General features: G+C 39.3%; 1 protein-coding gene across 3 annotated transcripts in view; it reads left to right on the top strand.

The window, feature by feature from the left end:
- LOC135467821 (fibroblast growth factor receptor-like 1) overlaps positions 1 to 18,608 on the top strand; it is a 39,010-nt gene extending 20,402 nt beyond the window's left edge. For all 3 annotated transcript variants that reach the window (XM_064745700.1, XM_064745698.1, XM_064745699.1), the window contains exons 4-8: positions 8,812 to 8,883; positions 10,288 to 10,572; positions 15,707 to 15,825; positions 16,281 to 16,518; positions 16,772 to 18,608. In XM_064745700.1, coding sequence (XP_064601770.1) covers positions 8,812 to 8,883; positions 10,288 to 10,572; positions 15,707 to 15,825; positions 16,281 to 16,518; positions 16,772 to 17,139 — 1,082 coding nt within the window. In that variant the 3' untranslated portion in view covers positions 17,140 to 18,608. The remainder of the gene's footprint in view (positions 1 to 8,811; positions 8,884 to 10,287; positions 10,573 to 15,706; positions 15,826 to 16,280; positions 16,519 to 16,771) is intronic.
- The last annotated feature ends 7,241 nt before the right edge of the window (positions 18,609 to 25,849 follow it).

Below are 25,849 nucleotides of genomic sequence, written 5' to 3'. Positions count from 1 at the left end.
CTGTGAATCTTATCTTCCACTCAGCTGGTTTGGCTTACAGTAAAAGCCTGGATAGAATATATAATCTGCAGCAGTTTACATTAACAGTCCTGCTTGGCTTCACTCAGTTGTCCCATGTAAGTGAACTTCTGTGAGAAAGCTCTGAGACTTGTGTAATACATGAATATATTAATTCTTGAACAGGGCTTTGCTCAAAGTGTTTACTAATTGCAAAACGAACAGGTCTATGTTCACAAGAGTTTTTGTATGAAAGTTTTCAATACATATTTGTTAGATGTATTAGATTGTTAGAAATATAACCGAGACATCATCAGATGAAAGCTAGAACCTGTTAGATATGTCCGTCAACTTTTCAAACAATGGAAAATATTTATTTATTTATTTGACTTGTATTTAATGCCATACTCAAGAATTTTTCATTTACTTGACTGGAGTAAACCTCAGTAAGCTTAGATCACAAATCCCCTGATGTGAATCAGTAAACCTCAGTAAGCTTAGCTCACAAATCTCCTGATGTGAATCAGTAAACCTCAGTAAGCTCACCTCACAAATCTCCTGATGTGAAGCAGTAAACCTCAGTAAGCTCACCTCACAAATCTCCTGATGTGAAGCAGTAAACCTCAGTAAGCTCACCTCACAAATCTCCTGATGTGAAGCAGTAAACCTCAGTAAGCTCACCTCACAAATCTCCTGATGTGAAGCAGTAAACCTCAGTAAGCTCACCTCACAAATCTCCTGATGTGAAGCAGTAAACCTCAGTAAGCTTAGCTCACAAATCTCCTGATGTGAAGCAGTAAACCTCAGTAAGCTTAGCTAACAAATCTCCTGATGTGAAGCAGTAAACCTCAGTAAGCTTAGCTCACAAATCTCCTGATGTGAAGCAGTAAACCTCAGTAAGCTTAGATCACAAATCCCCTGATGTGAATCAGTAAACCTCAGTAAGCTCACCTCACAAATCTCCTGATGTGAAGCAGTAAACCTCAGTAAGCTTAGCTCACAAATCTCCTGATGTGAAGCAGTAAACCTCAGTAAGCTCACCTCACAAATCTCCTGATGTGAAGCAGTAAACCTCAGTAAGCTTAGCTCACAAATCTCCTGATGTGAAGCAGTAAACCTCAGTAAGCTTAGCTCACAAATCTCCTGATGTGAAGCAGTAAAACTCAGTAAGCTCACCTCACAAATCTCCTGATGTGAAGCAGTAAACCTCAGTAAGCTCACCTCACAAATCTCCTGATGTGAAGCAGTAAACCTCAGTAAGCTCACCACACAAATCTCCTGATGTGAAGCAGTAAACCTCAGTAAGCTCACCTCACAAATCTCCTGATGTGAAGCAGTAAACCTCAGTAAGCTCACCTTACAAATCTCCTGATGTGAAGCAGTAAACCTCAGTAAGCTCACCACACAAATCTCATGATGTGAAGCAGTAAACCTCATTAAGCTCACCACACAAATCTCCTGATGTGAAGCAGAAAGCCTCATTAAGCTCACCTCACAAATCTCCTGATGTGAAGCAGAAAACCTCAGTAAGCTCTCCTCACAAATCTCCTGATGTTAAGCAGCAGCGGAAACAGCGGCATCTTGATTCAAACATGCAAACTCTTTGTAAACGACCTATTAATCCCAGCCAGCCAGTGTTTGAACAATCTGAGCCAGTGAGGTGCCCAACTAGAAACATATTAAATTCAAACCTAAATTCCTTCTCTGGGTCAACATTATTAGTGTACATATCCATGTTTCAAGATGAAACATTGGTAGACTGTCATGAATTTTTTTTATCTTTGAACCAAATGGAACAAGCTGGAACTTCGTCATTACCTTTTTGATTTTTATCTAAGTCATAGCTGATTAGTCAGTGGAATGTTAATTAATTCTAATGAACAAGTGTTGGAGTGAGGGCTGTTGAGGGGTGGGGGAGTTGTAATGAATACTGCTTGGGTCCGGGGCAGATTGGTGGGGGAAGTTAGACTGAGGTAATTGAGGTGGGATCAGGTGATGCGTATGGGACTGTGTGACCAGAGCTGAGGGACAGGGGCTGGGGTGGAGGGGAGCCAGCCTGAAATCAAACCCTCAAATCAAGTCTCCCCAGCAGTTCTGATTGCAGAGATGGCCTGGCTGCTGGAGCCTACCCCTATAGGATAACCATGGCCTGTTTTGAATAAAGAACATCAAAGGGGGTCTGACAGTTAGAGAGAGGCCCAGCCTTCCAGCCCGTGCAAACATTGGCTGGCCCCTGCAGGCCTTGTTGCTTACATTACATGCTTGGGTTACATGGAGCCTCTTGTGCTAAGGGGCGCTTAATACCTTGTCAGCTTTTCTTTTTGAAGATCTTCCATAGAGAAAATCTGACATTTCCCTGGCTGGTCAGGGGGAGCGTAGTATGCGAGAAAGCACCTGTGATGGTGGAAGATAATCCACTCTGTGGGTTTTATCACAAGCTAGCCACAAAGATTCCTGGTGTGGAGAGGAGTGAAGTAAACTAGCGCAAGTAATGAGGATTTCACCTCAGACTGAGCCCCTTAAGCTAGTCTGTTAGCAGGGGTGAGCCGGGCCAATTACCATGGTCACTCAACCTGTTTTCTTTATTAAACCTCCACATTATTATAGATATGCTCAAGCCCTGAACATATGTTCGTTGATATAACATTGTGTAACAAGGCTAGAGCCTCTGAAGCCAGACATTACTGAGACAGCAGGGTCGGTTGGGCTTTATAGCCCAGCCCAGTGCCACTTGAAACATTGTTTGAAAACATCTGTCGATGTTGTGTAGAATGAGGTGAATTTGATCTGGGTAAGGAGGCAGAAAGGAGGGCTGAGTGTACACCTGATGCTGCTAGAGAGTATCCAGGATGAAATCAGTCGAAACCTTCCCACCCTCAGTCATGACATAAGCTACTGCCATATTACCCACACTGTCTTCTCTAATACACTCTCCAAATCATCTGTTTACTCCAACACCTGTAGGCTCTTAGCTCGTTAACAGACCCATGGTGCTCCCGTCCACATGAGCGCTGCTAAAGTCCATTAAGTTATTGTGTTACAAAAGCCGTAATAACGCCTCACAAAGCGGTTTGGTATTTGTCTAATATTTGAGATCCACTGTGGACAAAATTGCTCGTATTTTTGCAGCACGGCCCCCCACGTGTGTGCAGTTGGCTAAAATTACATGTGATGGCCGAATGGAATTCCAAGCGTTGTAATGGCAGAAGTTTGGCCCGTGTCATGTCATGGGTTCAATCATTGAGTAATTAAAGATGCATGTATTGATTTAACATCACAGGGCCGAATTTGAGCTGCCTTGTATTGTGCTAGCCACAGGTAATAACATTTGGCATGTTTACCCTGTGGAATATAAAGCCATTTCTGACATGCAGTGTGTCTCTGAACAGACACAAGTGTTAACATCCAATTTCACATGATCCCTCACAGAATGAGCATTAAAACAGGGGTTTGTGTGGAAAATGAGTTGATACCAACAGCCACTCACCCCCTCACTGTATCTCAGCATGGTTTACACAGTTGCGGAAATGTACTCATGTTCTCATCTCTAAATGTTAGGGCTCTGACACAGGTTAGGCACATGTAGATCTGAAAAGGTTGCAGACTTTACATATGGATGCTGACATGAAACTTCCAGCCCCTTACTATTGTAAGCACATGTCTGTGCCACTGCCCTCTACTCTATTGTTCATGTTGTCAGGTTAAAGGTCAAACTTTAGGCATAGAACTATTGTGGCAGCTAGCCTCAGTGATATTTTGTTAGGATTAGATACATTTGGTTTATATTTTACAAAGGCAAACACATTGTAACAAGCTGTTCCAGATAATTTATGTTTATTGCTATGCTTGTCCATAAATTAGTTATTGTTGTAATAATTTATTACATTTCAGGCTTGTCTGTATGAATGCAACATTCACATATTTGTCTGTATGAATGCAGCATTCACATACTTGTCCGTCTAATTCATCATTTTTCACTTCTGGACAAAGAGAAGCATTACAGTTCCAAATTTTAACAAAATTGATCAAAACTAAGCTGCCTGTTAAAATACATATTGATGACCAGTCTTAAATATCTTTTTCTGTATTTTACATAAAGAAATCGTTAAGAATCGTTTTAATTTGTACGAGAGTAAAAATGGAACGATTCAAAGTGTTGTCTGGCTGATTTAGTACTTTTCATTCCGCACAGAAAAAAATGTTATGCAACAGAATTCTGACAAAACATTCCCTTGGATTAAAGGTGATAGCCAGTCCTCATTATGCTATAAAGATAAAACTTCAGAATATAAGTTCCTAGTTAAGAGTGTCTTAGTCTAGTCTCAAGGCTGGCACATGGTTCTCTGCAGTGTTGTGACTGAGGCCTTGTGGGAGAAGAACAAGGAAAGGCCACAAGATACAGGTGCTGATAAACTATCGTTTCATAGACACTATTAAGACAAGACTGCAGTTTAATTGACTGGCTTGAGATGAACATGTTGTAGGAAGCGGGGCTGAGGGTATGATTGTAGCCTGTGTTTCCCAGGCTTGTGATTGGTGGAGGTCTGATAACAAGGCTGTAGAAGGGGTCTGAGGCTATCTTCATCAGCCTGCCTATCTCTCCTGTCCAGCCCCCTGGGTGACATCCAGCCCAGACACATCAACCCCTGACCCTTCATAAACACTCCCTGACACCTCACCCCATTATATTCCACAGTCTCAATGCCCCCATAAACTGTATTGTGTATTATGATAAGCAGTGATGTAAGGGGCTAGTAAAACACCAATTGTCCCAGTTAACAGGGTTAGTTGATTAGATATGTGATACACCTGAAGCTTGGCTAACACTGTCATTGTTTATATCACACCTGGCACTTGTCTCCCCTCATTATGTCAAAACAGATAGCAGCTGCCATCTGCTCCCCAACCCATACTAGATAATCCCCAAACTTCCCATGCCACTTTGCCCACTGTGAATGTCAGCCTGCTACACTGTAGTACTACACACTATCAGATTTTAAGTCCTTGACATGAAACACTTGATCAATGTGATGGTGTGTGACAATTTTCTGTTCTCCCAGTTTGCCTTTGAGACATCCAGTACTTACACATGTCATGCTTTATGCACAAGTTTATGCGTTTTTGTCAGTTTGATATACATGTATGCCTGTGTTTAGACAACACCTGCAAGTGTCATTATATTTATGTCACAGTCACAAGTATGACACTTCATTTTGACAATTTTAGCATGTAACAACTCATGTCAGATCGTTGTAACTTAAAATGCTTACATGTGCTCCATGCACTTGTGGCTAATAGTGCGAACACTGCCAGTGGTGTATTTCTTTCATAGAGATGCCATATAGGCCTACATTTAAGGCAAAATGATCTGATGATATTTATTAAGGGTATCCTAGGGTGATTTATTGTGTGATATAAAGCCGTCTTGTGAAGAGAGGTGGTGACAGATAAATGGTTTATGGTATACTGATGGTGAATATGGAGGTAGACAAAATACTCGTGTGCTGTGGAATTTGGCTGTGGTTTTCTTTCTCAGGGTACTATACTGTCAGGATACTATACAAGCGATTCAGACAGTGTAGGGCCACATGGCCATATTCAGCAGACTTTAGCCTCATTATGTGCCTCTAATACCAGTTCCGTTTTGGGGCACACAATGAAATTCCTCGTCAAAGTACAGTCTGTAGCCTGTAGTATATTGGACAGAGGGGGAGGGACAAAGTGAATAGAGTTCCCAGGGTTTTTGAAAACAAGCAAACAGCAGTCTAAACTGAATGTGTGTCTGAAAGGTTCATTGGGCTTGTGAAGAAAATTGTAGATGTGGGGGAATTTTTGCTAAATGAAAGTGGACAGGTTTTGGACTAGAGTCATCAGCAGCATATTGAGACAGTTGCTGCAGCCATCAAAAGCAGCCCTCATTTCACAGCAGGGTAATTGCCTGTGAAGTCCTCAGACAGTTTCTGAGATGCTATCAAATGGTTATGGGGTGGCCACTCCAGCCGCCAGCTTCACAAGTGGCTCAAGCCTCTTTAAAGTCTCACTGATGGCTGACCAGATTGGTAGATCCAAAGGCCGTGGAAACAAAGTGGCTCTTGAGACTTCAGCTGAAAAATGCTTTGCAGGCTGTAACAAAGTGTCGGTAAAAAATGTCTGTTTGGCTTTCACCATCTCAACCAACTAAACAGGTGAAACACTGCTTAATGAAGATGTCAGTGTGTACTAATCAACTCTGCTTCATGCTCTCCATGCCTGTATGAGCTGCGGACATGATAGCATTTCTTTTTTACAAAACTTTGAACTGCTAAAATTGGATTAAAACTTGTGTATACAATGAATGGTGGCATATGCACACCTATGTGTTACCTGTTTATATATACCTGTCATAAAGGTATGAAGATTCAAGTCGTGTGTATAGGTAAGGTAGTTACCGGTGAGGGGCTGTCACAAAGCTCAAGGGGAAAACTGAGCTGATAATTAGGGAGTGTGTTGTGGGGCTTACACAGCCCTAATATCTATGACAAAGGCAGGGCACAATGGCATGGGCCTGTACTGTCTTGTCATAGTGAAGCCTGCTATAAACATGTCTACTGCTATTATATGTAATGGATCATCGCTGTGATGGCTGGGCCAGTAATTGGTCGGGATCCCTGTGATCTCCCTTACATCTACAGCCCCTTCATGGCCCCTTTATCAGTCTGTAATTGTCAATGACCTGAACACAACAGATGTCTCTTCTTTGGAAACTATCTAACTGTCACGAGATAGGTGAGGCCTGGGCTCTGGAATTTCCAGCTTGGCTCCTCCGCTGGCCCAAACATATGAAAAATAACTAATATTAGTTTAGACATGTTTGAATGAAACCATTTTACCCAACTATGTGTGGCTTGTGAAAGAACTGTCATGGTATTTTGGAGGAAGATAAGGAAGGAAACTGATGTAGTCTTATTGAATTACGTGTAGTGTAGGTGTAGTCTGTGTATTTCAAGTTCAATCTAGCTACTTGTATCTGCTTAAATGTATATCTGTAGGGTTTCAGTGAATACTGTATTTCACATAAAGTTTAAGCTGTAAAAATTTACCTTCAGAAGCACATAGCAATGATACTTTTGATGAGAAATTAAACCAACTTCACAAAAAATTCTTAAGGGGCCCTAAAAGGTTAAAGAATCAATCAGAATCAAGTCAGATGTGCAGCTTGAAAATTTGGGTAAACAGTACATTTCCTCATATAGGTGTCTTCAGTATAACTGTATCCTTGCCATTCTTATTAAATATTGAGAGAAAAAACAGAATTAATATTCTGATAATGCTGAAAATTAATGTCAGAATGATAGAAATCCTATGACAGTCTGACTAAATGTGTACAGTTGTTTCTGACAGTTCCCATTGAGGGCGTGTAGCGAAGCTGCCCAGACAGATTGCATGTAAGTCACCCAGAGCAGGCTTTACCCTGGGCTCTGTCTGTCTTGTCCATGACACCCACAGATAGGCTTTGGGTACAGTGGGATTTAGTATCCTGCACTCAGCACCATTAATTTAGTAAGGTTATCAGAAGAGGGGATAAACTCAGCCTTCTTCCTCAACAGTCTAAAGCTGGGAAAGGTACAGTGAAGCCCTTATCATCAAGGCTAAAGCGGACATTTCCACCCGGTGTTTCGTATGACTTATTTACAACGGCCGGGCATCCTGCAAATTAAAAAGTGGAAGACAGTACACATTCTATTTGTGATCTAGTGGAAAATTTCACAGTATGAAGAGCTGGAAGTGTACGCATACTGCAAATTATAAAGTGAAAGACAGTATGCATTTTATCTGTGACCTATATTAAATTTCACATTATGAAGTAATCAGCTGGAAGTTTAACTGGGTCATGCATGGTCTGAAGGAACCACTAACTTTTGTGAACATGTATGCTTGTGAAAGTGCTGTAAACCATCTTTTTATTTTTAATTTCTTATTTCATCACAGATATCATTGATCTTTTTTGTAAATACTGATTGGCAGATAGTAGCCACATTTTTGGCGTTGGTGAGATTTGGACAAATAAAAGGACCTTTCTTCGAAATGAAGACCTCGATCAGTATAAGATGATGTAGATAAAGAGTAAGCTTTAGATTCAAAGATGTTTTGATGGAAGTCTAAACAGGATATTAGCTATTTAAACAAAAATATTTTAAAAATTCAAGTCCAAGTTGGACATGTTTTATTTAGAAAGTAATTAAAATTCATTGTTGGTAAGTATTGTAAGCTTTTGTGTCATCAGAGTCGTCTGGCTGATGATCCAATAAGGCTGAAACTGTTGCTGTGTACCAGCAATAATCTACTCATAGTTTTGCTATGTGATGTCATAGCTGATCTGAGCCAATCATCAAGCACACTATTTGGTCACGTGACTAAAGCTAACTGAACCCAGGTTAGATATAGCTTTTTGGTACAAAAGTCTTTCTGGAAAAGTAATCAGAATGTGACTTACCTTTAAATATGATAGTTTCAGTGGCCTGTATTTCTTTTAACTCTAGAAATTGGCAAAAATCATTCATTTTGCTCATTCATCTTTATGTGATTTATCACCCGTGTTCCTCACCAGGAACCCTCGTGCTCAAAGTTATGAATCATAGTGAATAATTTAGGGTCAAAATTTTGAGGTTTACTATCAACAAAAACATTGTGCATAATCCAATAAAGGACAAAATATTTAGACTTGTCTATTAATAAATTAATAATCTTTGGAGCTTCACATTGTACATATAGGTGAACTACATGTAATTCATTGGACCAAATTGAAGTTGACATCATTTGTTGGTCGTGTTTCAGATGGGTCATCATCAGTGAAGAAGCATAACTTGTTTGCACAGACGCCTGAAGAGGACCATAAGATGGGATTGGGTGAGTGCTAATCTTGTGATGTAGTTCACTACTCTGCTGGCCTGTAGTGCTTGTAGTGAGGGGTGGGGCTGGGTAGGGCTCCGTAACCATGGGCGTGTCTCTGCTGAATGTTTGAGTGTTGTCATTTCAACAGGGTTATGTATACAGACTGGATGTAAATGTAACTTTATGTGCATGACATTGTGTCCACACATGTATATTTGTGGAATCCTATTGTACAGTGCATTGTATACCAAACATAAATAACAGATTGGATATACAGGGACTTGATGTTGTGATTGTCAGTTGGACTCACCTGGACAAGGATGTAACATTTATATCAGTTATAGTGTACTAATAAGACGCAAAATGCAAACCTTCAGGAAAAACAGTGCATAGGATGGTAATGATTTGAATACATATACATGTTGGGGGCACCCAAATGTGTTCGTGGAGATACTGGAGGTACTCACTCTGCATTGAATGTCCTCTAGATGCAGTTTGCCTGTTGGTTTCATATTCGGCATAGATATTCACTGATGACAAGTTTCAGTGTGAAGTAAAGCAGGATATTGATTAAAGAATGGAGGAATGGATATCTTTGGTTCCTGGGCTGGGTGTGGCTGGCTGTCCACAGAAGAGCCCTGGATCTTGTGTCTGAGACAGCATTGACACTGTGCAGGTCTGATGCTAAGCATTGATGGCAACCCAGTTGAAACCTTATCAGTGATCCAGCGACAGAGATATTGGCGGAGAACATTGATCGACTGCTAAGGAGATGTTTGCCTCCGTGTTGATCTGCGTTAACTGCTATTGTTAAACTATCGACTATTTATAACAGTCTGCAAAAACACTGCCAACAGCATTACTTTCTCCGGTTACCAAGATCAAGAATGATTTGGACCAGACAAAATTGTGTTTAAAAATTCTTCAGTTTGGTAATAGTTCTGGAGGAATGGCTCCTTAAATATAACCTGTTGGAATGTGGCTAAAATTGGCTGGTCGCTTTATCTACCATTAGAGCTAAAGTAAACAGTTACGTAGTCTTGTGGTTTTGTTAATGGTCCTTTAAAACGCCATTAGGAGCTGTGGGCCGATTTCGCGGCATAGTGTGACTAAGGGCCCGCCTCTTCACCCCACTGCACTCAATCTGAGGCTTGCTGGCATGCCACATACATATAGTACTGTTTTGAGTGGTGTGCTTTGTCAGTGTATGGTTCAAAAACTTGTTGTTTAGTCTGTGCAGTCCTCTTGAAAGTGAACTGAACTCTGTTTGTTGAGAGTGCATGGACAATTCCTATCAGCCTGTAATCCCTGATATGTGGGGGTTGAACTAACACTACAGCTTACCCTGTTTTGACAACCTGGATATAGGTAAACAGGGGTGTTGATTCCTCTCTCAGATAATGAATACTTTTCTTTCAGTCAAACCCCGGTTTTCCTACCCTGATAAAATGCGGCGGAGTTCCATGGACAGGCCTACAGGCAGCTCTGTGCGCTTTAAGTGTAAAGCGGTTGGTCATCCACACCCTCAAATCGAGTGGTACAAGGACGGTCAGCGTCTGGCTCTTGAGGATCTTGGACATGCTAAAAAAACACCATGGACTTTAAAATTGCATGATCTTACCAAAGAAAAGAGCGGCAAATATATGTGTCGAGTGTTTAACAGTGAAGGGGTGATCAACTACACGTATACGTTAGAGGTTATAGGTGGGTGACAGCAGTGGCTCCACATGACACTCTATCCATATTTACCGTCTCTGACAGGTTGTCAAAATGTCAGGTTTTAGTGTTAGTTTCACTAGCATGAAGGTATAGCCTTGTGTCTGTGGTTCTGTTTGCATGTTGTCATGTAGCTTTTAGATGTGGTGTTTGTGTGGACTGGGATTGCTTTCAGTTAAGACAGGACAACCAACTGACTGACTGATGGACAGGTAAGACAGACTACATGCACTCCTGAAAGTACTCATTTTGTCTAATACAGGCAAAACACTCCCTGTCTCTAGAATCAAACAAATTCAACTTAAATTTTTTTATCAGCTGGGACAAACCAAATACACCTTTTTTCCCAGTGCAGATTAAGTACATTTTTTTTTATAGTGTTATTAAATACACCTCTTCTCCATTGCACATTTAATATACCTTTTCTCCTGCAGTGCACACTAGTAGCCCCTTATCACAAGTGCACACAAAATCCAACTTTTTCTCCTTTGCGTACTAAATTAATTCATCTTTTCTCCAGTGCACACTAAATTAATGCACCTTTTCTCCAGTGCACACTCAATTAATGCACCTTTTCTCCACTGCACACTAAATGCACCTTCTCTCCACTGCACACTAAATGCACCTTTTCTCCAGTGTACAACAAATACACCTTTTCTCCAGTGCATACTAAATACCACAAGCTTGTAGTTCAGGCTAAACATTTAAGGCCTTAATTATTTTCAGTACACCTCTCTTCTGAGACAAGTGCATGTTTTCTGAAGCATACACTTAACACATCTTGTCTCCTGTAAATTCATCTTGCCTGCAGTTAGCCATATTTCTTTTGCCTCCAGTAAACCTAATTCATCATGCCTCCAGTAAACCAGATTCATCTTTTATTGAATTCCTTTCCCTGCCAGATCAAATTTATACATATCAAAATTGCTTTATCTCTGGTATACCAAAATGATACAGTCTAAGTTAGACCAATTCTGACTACTTCTTTGAAACAAATTCTGCATGTGCGTGGTGGAACAAATTCCATTTTTGTCTGATTGAACATTCGGTGTCTGGTAGCAGATCAAATTCACTTTGTATCTGGTACTGGAACAAATTCACTGTGTGTCTGGTACTGGAACAAATTCACCTTGTGGTTGGTACTGGAACAAATTCACCTTGTCTCTGGTATTAGAACAAATTCAAATTGTATCTAAGTAGAATAAATTCATCTTGTCTGGTACTGGAACAAATTCACCTTGTGTCTGTAAGTAGAACAAATTCACTTTGCATCCTGTAGAATAAATTCACCTTGTGTCTGTAAAGAGAACAAATTCACCTTGTGTCCTGTAGAACAAATTCACCTTGTGTCTAAGTAGAACAAATTCACATTGTGTCTGTCACATTGAACCATAGCAGTCTACAGTGCACAGATGTGTGTAAATGTGCCTTGATTTTGTTGGTCGCCATTAAATTGGTTTGACATTACTTTTGATTTATTAGGAGTTTTTAATATTTTGGGGTTTTTTGTTTGTTTTTATTTTTGGGTTTTTTGGGGGGGGTTTTTTGGTATGACCATGTACTGCTTGCGACGCCACTGATTGAGGTATGTAGAGCATCGGGTACACCTTATCCTTGTCTCTGGTGAAGCATATTGTTTCCCTACTAAACCATACACAACTGTCAACAGTACCTAAGTTGCTTTATAAAGGCTACTATTTGAAAGTGTCCATGAGATGTTTTAGGCATTCTGCTTTTCAGCATGAATAACAACATTCAAGCATGCCATAAACACTTTTTAGTCGGTCTGGGCAGTAATGTAACTGGGGGCATGCTTAGCTACTTGAAACACCTTAATCAGATATTTCTTTGCTTTGTAGTTCAGTTTTGCCGTAGGCTTTCTCACATAGAAAGTGTGTGAGCAAGGCAAAGCGAAGGAAGCAGTGAATAGCAGGAGTTTTACAGTTGACTAGATGCACACAGATTGGAAGAAATTGGTGCTCTTTGATAGCAGTCTAGCAGAATCTGAAGAGTACAGAATATTGTAATCTGGTGGTGTAGTTGTGAGGATATGGCAACCAGCACAACATTCATCACTGAGTCAACAGCTTGGCTGGTGTCGCTGCATGTATAAATACCTAGATGGAGATATAATCGACGATCATTGTTGACACACCGCAGCATTTCTGCTCTTTGGTGCCATTGATTTTTATGAAAATAGCTAAAAAAGAAACCCGGCCGAAGCCACAGCTTCGAGGGATTCTCTTTGTTATAAATTCAGCAGTGAATGGTAGAATCTTGGGAAGTGATTGAAACCAACACACAGTTTGCTCTGCTTCCAAGCTGTATAATTTTCCTGGAACATGTGTTTGTCAATGCTGGAACATAAGCCCACCAAGCATCTTCTTTAAGATTTTTCCTTCCCTTGGGGCGAGAAAGGATGTTTTCTTTCCCTTTTTCTTCACAGCACGACAGAAGCTTCTTGGCACAAGTGGATTTCATGGTTGCTAGGCAATTCGGGGGCTGAGAGTGTCTAAGACGGGACTTATGTTTGTGTTCCTGACTGGGGATGATCCCATCTCGCCAGAAACACTCCGCCATAATCCCCTTATTGAAATCATTTATCGCATCAGCTACCATAGAGTTTATAGTACAGTAAAGGAATAACAGCAACAGCTGGGCAACTCAGAGTTAACTCTGAAATACACAGCCATGTCAAAAAAGTGTCTATGAAGTTAGTGGTGTGTTAAACAAGAATTAAAACAATAGTAGGGATGTTGCATGTTATCATAGTGACAGACACAGAGAGAGACTGTGGTCATTTGGACTGACAGCTTGTCTGTTAACTATTGGGCACCAATCTGGACTCGATTATTCTGTATAAATAGAGTGCATTGTGAGAGGGGAGGGCAGGTCATGTCTAACACACACCATTCTCTCCATTCTGACTGGGCAGACAAAAGATCAGGTGCTGCAAGTGTGTGATTTCACACGCTGTGCTCGAGGTGAAACAATGGCAGAACAGCTCGGAGCAGACCATTCCAAGCCACTCCCATTGTCAGAGTTCAGCTTTACCAGGCGGGAGCAAGCGCACAATTCTTTACCCTCCATCAACTCAATTTCAGATTAGTTCCTTTCAATGGTGCATCCAGAATGCTATTTAAACAAATGAGTCATATTTTCGTGATACCCGATATTGAATTTTTTGGGCCTGTATTGGGAAATACATCAAATCTTAGCTCCAAACTTCATCCGAAGCCCAAAGCCATGTTAAGACCTTTGGCTGATCTGGAGAGGGGAAATGTTTGGCTTATGTCAATACATGGCCAATCTAACCACAATCTTTCCAGTCGTTTTTGGCCAAAGACCCTACAGGACCATCTGTTGGAAGGGATGACACAACTGCATGTTCGATATCAATATTGAAATTCTAAGATAAAGAACCTCTGTAGAAAATCCTCAAGAAACCTCAAAACATGGTCATTTATTGATAGGATCTGTAATGGGAAATGCCTTGTCCTAGGGACTGTGGCATCAGGGCTGGCCCCTTGGCTAGGCACTGACAGGCAATCCCCATGCTATACTCTTAAATGGGAAGACTATCTAGGGGTATCTGTCAATAAAATACAGCCTCTCATTCCTCAAAGCCTTCCCTTTGTTACTGATATGGAAGTGACATGTGAAAAATGTCTTAAACTGTTATTCGGTAACTGTTTCATGTTTTTACACCTAACCTTTTTATGCTATGTCAGCATGAAGAAAAATAATATCTATGTTTCAGACAATACTACAATGAAATATGTCTTTACATCTGACCAAACCATACAAATATTTCCTTACTTCTGAACAAACCTCATTGAAATGTCAGCACATCTAGCCACTGCACTCTGAAATGTGTGTATATGTCTATCCATACCACACTGAAACATGTCAATACATCTATCCATACCACACTGAAATATGTCAATACATCTATCCATACCACACTGACATATGTCAATACATCTATCCATACCACACTGACATATGTCAATACATCTATCCATACCACACTGACATATGTCAATACATCTATCCATACCACACTGAAATATGTCAATACATCTATCCATACCACACTGAAATATGTCAATACATCTATCCATACCACACTGAAATATGTCCATACATCTATCCATACCACACTGACATATGTTTTATGCACTTGACCATGCTGCCCTGAGGTACATGTATATGTCTATATTTCACCGTACTACACTGAAATCTATTTCACTATCACCCACCTGTTCTTGACCGTAAGATAAACTGCCCTACCCCAGTACTCACTGACCACCTGACAGTACCCAACCTGTACACTAACTGTTGGACTGACCAGATGTTTAGGTATATTGACCTCTATGCACCATGTTGACTGAGAAATGCACTGGGTGACACATCACTGTATGTCAAATGACTAGACCATGACCAGCATGCCAGCCTAGTAGTCAGTTACCCTGGTAATGCTGATTACAGGGTGGTGGTTGTAAACCTGAGCAGACATAATGAGTGTGTGGTGGGGTGGTGGGGGGGGGGGGGGAGTGTTCACTGATGAAGTTCTGTGACCTGACTTAAGAACAGCTCCCCGTCTTTCTACTGTCTCCTAGTCGTTTGCTTTGCTTCTAGATACGCAGATTTTAGCCTAGATACGCAAATTTTAGCCTAGATTTTCTCATTACCTTGAACTTTTATTACTGACATTTTTATGACACATGCCAGAAAGGTTTCTCATGGTCAGTGAGAATCTCAGCAATGTACTTCATTAACTTCATGTAAAAGGCTTCGTCGTACTGCACACCATACAAATAAGTGTTATGACTGCTCATTAATATATAAGATAACATCTGACTAATATAGAAATGCTTTCCATCTTTAAATAGTAGTCAAATGATTACAGGAAAATGTATTAATTTAACATATTCTGACATTATCTTGTTTTGGACCATGCCCAGTATTTTTACATATACATGTACATATGTATTTGTTAAATGTAGCCATTTAGTTTTGGCTTCAAACTTTTTTAATCAGCAGATATTATACTATTGCAAATAAATCCAGTGGAAAGTTAACACATGTATATTCAAATCAATTTTCTTCTGTTTTTCAGAAAAAATAAAAACCAAGCCAGAAATTTTGCCTCCCCACCCGATGAACATAACAGTGAAATATGGAAGCACAGCATCATTTCAGTGTCGTGTGAAAAGTGTTGTTCAACCTCATATACAGGTAAGGCAGAACTTCCCTTACAATGTCTGTATGCATTTTTAATCTGTGTGCAAATTTTTTACACTATATATTCTTTCATGAAATAACATGTCATATAAGTTGGTGTAGTCCTGATGACTCTCATGTGTATTTCTTTAGTTATTACTCACAATTATTGTCTTATCCAGTATGTTAGAAGTTTGTCCAATTTTTCACTTATATGTAAGTGTAGAGATTCCTGACCCTCCCATTTGTTTTATTTCTTGCCTGCATGCTACCAATTAATATCTACCTGAAAATATTAAACACCAATGAAGAAAGCTATGCATGCATGGCTCTTTGTAAAGATTCTCTGAGAGAGTCATGTACCACAGGTTTTTGATATATCTAATATCTCTATGGTGAAGCTTGATTTAGATGATCTTCATGTACAGTGACTTGAAATTACAATGATATGGAATGTTTTGTTGTTGCAGTGGTTGAAGAGAGTGGAGGAGCATGGAGACAAGGTTAATCAGAACACAACCATTGTGGTCAAAGGTCACAGATTCATTGTGTTGGAGACAGGGAGTGTTCTGCACACCACAGATGGGGCCTACCTCAATAAACTTGTCATTCCACATGCAACAGAGAAAAGTGCAGGGATGTACATCTGTTTGGGGGCCAACAGTATGGGTTACAGTTATAGAGAAGCTTTCCTAATCGTCTCAACAGGTAACACACCGTTCAAAGACCATACAATGTGGTTTCACATCCTTATCTTCAATTTAATACAAATGTATTGTCTTCATTTTTAGAGACTCCCACTTATTTATTTTGAATAATTATCATAGTATTGATTGAATGCCAGAAGCCTAAGTCAATACATTTCTGGTTTTACTTATTCATAATTCTGGTTCATTATCTGAAAATGTGAGAAGCAAGACTTTATAAACAGTTGATAGTTACTGTTATTTGTCTTTTTCAGACCGAAGCCAGCACCGAGCCTCAGCACCCTCTGGTAGCTCATCCAACGGGTCGTCTCTGCCGTTAGTGATAGCTCTCCCATCAGTGCTTGGCTTTGTTCTCATTGGAGTGGTTATCTACCTTATACAGCAGAGGCAAAAAGGGTGCAATTCTCGCTCCCCTGCTGTGCAGAGATTCCCCGTCCCCACCCACGATAAAGACGTTTATCCCGCGGTGCATAACCCTCACATGTACCCTGTGACACATAACGTAGCCAGGGAAAAGTTCTCTAAACCTTACAGTGCAGTAGACTATTACACAGACATTTCCTCTGCGTCGCGTAGCCATCCCAGCCATCATCAACATCAACACACGCACTATAACTACTGAGTTACCCGCCCTTACTGAGCCCATTAACATCAGAAGGAATGGCCTGTTGGGGTGATGGCAAACTCAGTGGCTATGCTCCTAACTGTTGTTCCTCTTGGTGGGCATACTTTGGTACTACTGGTCCACAGTATCACCATTATGACTCTGTGGTGAACTATTGGGATGTGTGGTGACTTGGTGGCTATGCCCTTAACTGTTGTTCCTGATGAAGGGGAACCATTGGTTCTTGTTCACAGCGCCACCATTATGACAGGCATTAAATAGCAGGATGTTGTTACACTCTGCCATGAACAGAACAGGTGTACTCAGAACATAAGCAGTGTGTTGGGTGCTTTTAAGAACTAATGTGCTGTGACCAACAAAATTACTCAAAAGCAGAACAGATTACCTCTTAACTGATTGGGAACAAGGGACTGCCTATATTATATACAGCCTACAAATGTACAGGCACGCCTCAGATTGTTCAGACAGAGACTGAGTCAGGTGTGCCATGCTTACCTGCTGCACAGGTGTGCTTTATTACTCTACTGTTCCCAGGTGTTGTGTGTCGATTATTTGGAAGACTACAGAATGCATGTTGAAGAAAGTGGTTTATTGTGTGTACGTGTGTAAAATGTATGTGTAATGTGCATGAGTGTATTGGGGACCTTTGATCTACAGCTATGCAACAACCCCTATGGACACGTGGAGAGTACAGGGTATTTTGTAAAACTCCATGTTATTATACTTAAGTGCTATATAGACATTCAGCAGTATGACACATTCTGTGTAATACAGAATTGGTCTGTTATGGATATGAATAAAAATAACCATAGAAATAGGAGGTTCTCAATATCAGAATAACAGTTTGATACCATTAGGGCTGTATGCTGCTCTTGCTATTGTACAACCGCAAGTATATGCAGGCTGACCATGGCTGTGGAGTCCATGGGAGAAGTTTTGATTTGTACCGCTCACCCACCTTTTGTAAGGAATATACAAACATATGTGGTAATTTGGAGATTAATAGATTAGCTATAGTCTGTAAGACTGGACATGTATCATTTATAAAGAGCCTAGAGGACGGAATTATACATTTGAAATGAAAGGGCAATTTTGTGTATAAAGTGGGTGGGTTGTTATCATTGTTTATTGTTTGTTAATTTGCTTCAGGAAGCTTCACATTAGATATAATGATAGGATGTGTAGATAGTTGGGAAGATACTGTTTGGTATATTTCTGCTTATACTGAGTTTCAACAAGTTATATGCAGTTTGGTCAGTCCCACATATTTTCAGTTTTTCTGGAACTTTTCCACACATAACTTTGGTTCTTTGCATACGTGTTAAAATGCTTCACTGGCAGTTTAGGAAAATATAAATTCAGAGCAGATGAGGAAATCATACTATGCTCAGCTTATATGTTGGAGTTTTAAAATCCTGAGTTCTGATTGTCAGATTTTTAGAATGTTAAAACTGATAGTCAGCATTTTTATTTTTTTTTATTTTTTTTTTTTTGGAAAAAAGCTTCCATGATTTTTTGATTTTCTGATTTTCTAAATTTGTAAATGCCAGTCAGATTTGTTTTTTCTTCCAGGCGTATTTAACTTAAATGTTGCCTTTTACCTTTTAGAACATCTCACATTCTCAACATTTATGGCAAGGTCAAGTGTGATGTGATTTTGGGAATTTCTTGACCTGTGATATGGGTTTCAACATTATGAAAGTCATATCATACAATTTATGTCTACGTAAATACAATCTATATTTTGCAGAGAATTGCAAGTTTATGATATAGCTGTAATCAAGCCAGTTTCTTGGAAATGTTGTTAAACGTTGTTCAGTTGAAGTATATAACGCCAAAGGCTTGTCTAGATCATATGTTGGGTTGGGAAGGCTGTTGTATATTGTTGTATGTATGAGTGCACCTGCACTGGCTCCTGGTCCGCAGGCTGTTGTTGTGGATTGTCACAGGGTAATCGTTGTTATTGTTGGGTGATAGAGAGCTGTACTAAACGTGTACTCTTGTCCTCCCTTATCACAGATAACCGTGTACATAGAAACAAGCTGTAATTTATTTGTGTGTCACAAAGTTTTATTATACAGATGGTTTAACAATGTATATATATCTATAAATGTGTGGTAGATAAAGCTATACTAATATTGTTATTTAAAGGTCAAACCAAATACGGACGAAACAGGGTATGTTTTTAGAATTTGGGCCTTTTGCGCAGAATGTTGTAAAGTTGTATTGTGTTTAAGTTGGTGATATTGAGTGGAACTCAGCCGGAAGCGGTCTGTATATGAAACTCGCGCAGTTCTTTAAGTGACAGTTGGAAAAATGTAAGTGTTTAGGACAGATAAAATCATCTGTGGTAATTACCGATCCATCACACGTCCGTGTCGGCGAAGAAACCGGGTATATGGCATTGTCAGCAATCGTGACTAACAATCGCTTCCAGAAAGGTTCTGTTCATGGGCCGAACAATAAGCTTTTGGCAAAGAACATTGTCTAAGTTTTCCGATTTTTACCGTCGGGCATTGACAAGATAACTGGCCATTCACTCCACACGCATTCCTTCTAAAGACTCACATTGAGTTCAGAATCAATAAGATCACCAATGCGGAGAGCAAATTTACCAAAGAAACTATCGGCAGTAAGGTCGTGTTAGTGGAAGTGTTAGCGATGACGTGAAGCTTGTCATAGGGCTGTATCCCTGCCGTTACATCCTCGTGCCTCCGGCCGTCGGGGGAGCCTTGCGCTCTCTATAATCCCTACCCAACAGGCACTGTCACGCTCAGCCCAGGGCACGATTGATTGTGAGCAGAGAGTGCCCGAGACCAGATACCAGCTTTACCAATCTTGCTGGTCATCTGATTGTTTCAGACACATGTTGCGAATTTATTATTGACCAGCTAACCATATCAAGGAATTCCCACTTTTATCGACCACATTTATGCACCTTTACCGCCCGAATGCCACTTAACAGAACAAAGTATTACTTTATCATAAAGTATATGTTATTATTTTGTTGCATTTTTTTCTTCATTTAGTTGTTTTTGATATAAAAGTATGCGATTAATTTTTTCAAAGAGCAGTTCTTGTTAGCAACATTTGTATACAGCTGTCGCTTTCAAATTTGTATTTTAGAAACTTGTTTTAAAATATTTAACACTTCATGCCTTTCTGAGCCTTTTGCATTTATAACATTCATCGGAGACTGATTGAATTTCTGGAAATGCCATGTAGGGTACAACGCACAACAGGGAAAAGACACCTGTATACTTACTATATTCCTGATATGCTGATGTTAAACTGACGCTTTGCAGCTTTATCAATGTCTTCTGTTAAATAATTTCTTTGCATAATATTTTCTTCCAGAAACTAAGGTTTCAGCTTATGGTTTATTACGTTTCCATGCTGTTTCTCCAAGTACATTGGTATCGCGCACGTCCAAGCTTCACCTTTGCTAAACACATCGACTGCTCTCAGTGTACTATGGTTTAATTTAACACTCGGTGTCATTTTTGTGAATTAAATCCAAATTGTCTCGCATATACCTATGTTAGTGTATACTGAAGACATGAGAAAATAAAAACGTATAATTTTGTGTTTATTACGTTGTTCATTTGTCCTTTATATGGTGTATTGTTTTGTATCGATTCTCATGTATAGACTCTAGAAGCTGTGCATTTCCAAAAGGCTTGTTTTAGATAAAGATTAAACTTGCCAATAATTTTAATTTAAATGCCAAATAAGAGTATGGTATATATCGAACTAAATTTATTACAATCTGAATTATATGCGCAAAAAAGCCTGGATTTATAAAGCTACAATCTATATAGTGCGGATTCTATAAAGCGAATATTGGATGGTCTGGCAGCAACCTGCGAGTGACAATGGGTTTTCCAGTGCTCTGCTCGGTTTCGTGCCACCATAATGCTGTGGTGTATAAATGAAATGTTCTTGAGTACGGCGTAAAACACCAATAAAATAAATAAAGCGAATTCTTAGTGCTTCCAAAGTAAACTTTTAATACTAAGCCTAATGTGCAGTTGCTGATTCCGAAAAGTTACGATCTGGTGTGACTGTCATCAGTCATCTATATCATGGTTCAAATCCAAGCGTCTATGTCACGTGTCTGAGCTCTGGCTGGCAAAGTCTCTAACGAGTGCGTCAGCTTAAAAGGCGACCATGCCGGTGGTCAGTGGGATAATAGGATTGAATTACGTTCATTCAGGTGTGTAGTTCGCCTTCGAGGCCTTACGTCAGAAGATGCGGTGTGAAATCTTGTTGAAAACGACGTCAGATCTAGACATACACTTATATTAATTAATTAGACGTTGTCGGCGCTCGTTGATGGCGCAGTTATCAAAGGTGTTGCTCTCGTAGTAGACGACGAACGTTCGTCGCGCTCTCGATTCATTTGCTGCTGGATTAGCTATGGATTTAATTTCATTAATCGAGCCCGGTTTCCTCCACGAAACATTCTTGAATAAATTAGACCATAGTAAAAATACGTAGTAAATTAGACCTTTCTTCAACCAAACTATCTCTCTCACGGGTATGGGTAATGGTGTATAAAATTAAAGCGTCAGGCTTTAAATATAAAGTTTTCCACAGGACGGAAGTAAAATCTATGTTCATAGGAAAATGGCCAGTCAAGTAAATAAACAAAATAAATAAACATATATGTTAACCAAGTTTAGCAATTTCTGAGAAATAATACGAAAATATCTTTTTGAAGTTATTAACAATGTACTCTCGGAGAATCAACATGGTATTAGGGCCCATCATTCAACAAGTTTAGCAGCTACTCCATTGTACGATAAATTAATCCAAGCCAAGGAAAGTAAAAAAACTCACCGTGGCAGTCTTTCTATATCTATCAAAAGCGTTTGATACAGTTAAACATGATATTCTGCTGTTTAAGTTATCACACTATGGCTTTAGAGATATATCTAATAATTGGTTTAATAGTTACCTCTGTGGCCGTTTTCAGAAAGTAACATATAATGGCACACTCTCTGAAATAGGACCTATCTTGTTTGGAGTACCACAAAGTTAGATATTACGATCGTCTCTCCTTTTATTATATATTAATGATATAGCTAATGCATCTAATCTGTTAGATCTTATCTTATTTGCTGATGATACTAGAGCCACTTATTCTGACACCGAAGCAAACGCTACTGTAGACATTATGTCTCTTGAGATGGATAAGATATATAGATGAGATGGATGCGTGGTTATGTACCAACCGTCTTATACTCAGTCTGAGTAAAACTAAATATATGCTTATTAAGCCTCAATCTAGACGGATTACACATTCCTTACCTTCATTATTAATTTCGAATATTGCTATAGAATGCGTGTCTAATGTTAAATTTCTCGGTATAATCTTTAGCGACAAGTTAAATTGGAAAAGCCATATTCAGTACATCTGTGGGAAAATTTCCAGAAATATTGGTATCATCAACTACATTAAATTCTCTATCAATAAAAAGAGTGTGTTTATTTTGTACTATTCCTTGATTTATCCATACTTTAGCCATGGCAATATCCTTTGGGGAAATACTTTTTCCATCTCATTTAATCCTTTGGTAATTCTTCAAAAAAGAGCACTACGTACAATAACACTTTCCCATACATTGGAACATACCACGCCTCTCTTTTCCGAGCTAAAGTTGCTGACTTTACACCAAATCACCACCTTTTCCTGCCTGCGGTTTTATTCACAAGTATATATACCACTATGAAAACATTCCTAAAAGTTTCTCCGGTTATTTTCTGAGGCAATCAGAAGTTCACCAATACAATACACGTGGTCAGCAACTAAACTTATGTAAGCCTATATTTTGGTCTGCATGTTCTTATTATTCACTTAAAATAATTGGACCACGCGAATGGAATACTTGCGTCTTCGTTATTAAAATGTCGTCTAAAGTCGTACTTAGTATAGGTATTATTCCTACGGTTATTCTCCCTCAGGTCGTCTCGGGTTAAACATATACATATTAGTTTATCGTTATTTACTTATCTATGTATTTTATTCTCCTGTATATGATATTATCATGGCTTTAATCTTTATATTTGTATAGGATATATCAGGCTCAACTGAGCCTTATTCCCGCCCGACAATTTATACTGTCTATGACTATGTTTACTGCATGTGTTGGTGAATAAATATTAAATTGAGTTGAATTAAAATTATTGTGTATCTGGCTAGTAATGTAGTTATGTGGCCTATGCGCATAATGGGTTCTCTATACCTACGCAGATGAGAACAGCAGATGAAAGGGTATACATCTAGTCATTTAGTGGTACTGAAGGTCACCACATCTAGTCATTTAGTGTACTGAAGGTCACCACATCTAGTCATTTAGTGGTGCTGAAGGTTATCAAGGAAGGTTGTCGTCGAGAAGTTAGGATGAACCACCGCTGTTTTAAGATGTTAAATTTGCATATCATCGTGATACACAGTAGCCTATTTCTGGCTTTTGCGCAGTTTTGCATTTCTTGTATATGTTGTTCTTAGTTCAACCACTTGCGACTACATACTTACATGTCTTTAGAACAATGCACGAGGGGCCCATGTATAACTTCGTAGTGGTGTTCAATTTTTCATTCAGTATGCAAAAAGAGTGAGCTATAATTCTGTACATTATAACCATTTCCGCATTTTCCTGCACATCGACAGTATAGAATGGCACGGGCCAAACCATGAACAGCATTCATGCCGTCATATATTGATCTTTTGATCGGAATGGGCACACCACATGTATATAGCTTCATATAGAAGAATATAGTGCCCATATATATACAATAGTGTTATCTCCACACAGAATATCGTCGCTGGTGAAAACTGCGGTTAAATGTAAATAGTTTAAATCATATGTACATATACTTGTCTATATAGTTGGTATATACACGCTGGTCTGAGTAACGAGCATACAGTTCTTTGAAGGCATCTCTCGAGAGAATGAATTTATATATAGGAATCCTTACATTATATATAAAGATTGACAGGCGTAGATAGAAAAAAATATATATATATATATGTACATACACATCATGGGAGAATGAAGTAGCTAGTGCAACATGCACTGGATCCGCCTGTGAGGTGTGGTGGAATTTAGACGGAGCGGGGTGATTTAAAATTGAATTAAAGGACACTGTTTTGCCGAAGAAGACGTCATTTCCAACTTACATTTCATTTACGACAAGCAAACCATGACACCAATAAGGATCTTATATATAACATCACACCATATGCATAGGCCAGAAATAAGATGATAAATGTCGGCGTGTATGACAAGCAACACTGGAAGATGTAGTTTGCATGCAGTTTCAATACAAACATATTTATTAAACAATTGTCTATAACTGAGAGCCAATATGGCTCGTGTCTAACGGTAACATATATAACAGCAGTCCAGATTGACTGTCAGTGTGTCAAGATTTTATGCCTGGTTTTTCAGAGGTGGGACAAAATATATACAAAGACACCAACGCGCACTGGGCTGAGTTCGAGTGCTAAACGTTAATATTGTGGCTTATACAAATTAGTATCTGGGGACCTGTGGCTTAACACTGTAAACACAAGAAATGAGAAAATAGTCCAAGGGGGGAAACTCTGGGTAAACAAAGTCCAGCATAAAGCATCTTGGTCAATGTAATGACATAATGTCGTCTATCACACATATAATGGAATATATGTCTTACTGCTCGGCTACCCATGAAGATGCCCATTTAATGTTTGCACAGTTAAACCACCGACATTTGGACAAGTACTGACAAACTTACACATGCATATTCACACCATTTTCATGAAAACCTTTGATCCTCAATAACCGTTAGACTGCAAGGGCAAAGAGCCACGTGCTTGTCGTCAAACGCTTACTGTCACCAAGGCCCAATTAGCAATTAATGGGAGGGGGAATCAACAAATATATCCCATATGTATAGGGCCGGATTAAACCCACACATCGTGTATATTCGAAATAAGAAAAGCATCTTCCACAACTCGGCCAAGACCCATTGCCACTAAATAAATCAATGAATTAATAAATCAGTAAATGAGTAAAAGTATAGTGTGGTGTCAGACAGGTCTCCCAAACACATGCAACAAGAGAGCAGCATTGTAATGTGCTTAATCTAGAAACGCAAAATCACGAAGACGATTTGAGGTAGCTCACGTCATTTTCATCGTTTTGATAATCGAAACAAAATTTGCGGAAAAGTTGTGGGTTAAATGTAGCATTGGTGCCTCGTATAAGGACTGTAGTGCGAGTCTTCATATTAAACCGTCTTTAATATCTGAGTAAATATCTTATATGCTTATTAGGAAATATTATGACACCCTAAAACTATATCGCAGTCTTAAAATGCATTATCATTCCATGAATACCCTCACTAGATAAATGTGCACTGTCATATAAAAAACTATTTATTTATTTGATTGATTTTTATTTTTGTTAATTGCCACATAAAGTAATTTAGAAGTAGCCGGGTATAAACTTTAGGACGTGAATGGTTTTATATATGTAATGTTAATTTTCAGGTGGATGGGAGAACATCAAGTACTAGTTCACACGTAGCTGGTGATCATGGATTTGCATCACCGTGTTTTTTGGACAACTATGTGGCCTGACTTTGAAGCATGACAGATGATAAAAATATTAATACATGTATTTGGAAACTTTGCGTGAGTGGTTCATAATATATAGGG

This window comes from Liolophura sinensis, chromosome 6 (assembly GCF_032854445.1).
Source record: "Liolophura sinensis isolate JHLJ2023 chromosome 6, CUHK_Ljap_v2, whole genome shotgun sequence".
NCBI lineage: Eukaryota > Metazoa > Mollusca > Polyplacophora > Chitonida > Chitonidae > Liolophura > Liolophura sinensis.
This window is presented reverse-complemented; position numbering and strand designations above follow the sequence as displayed.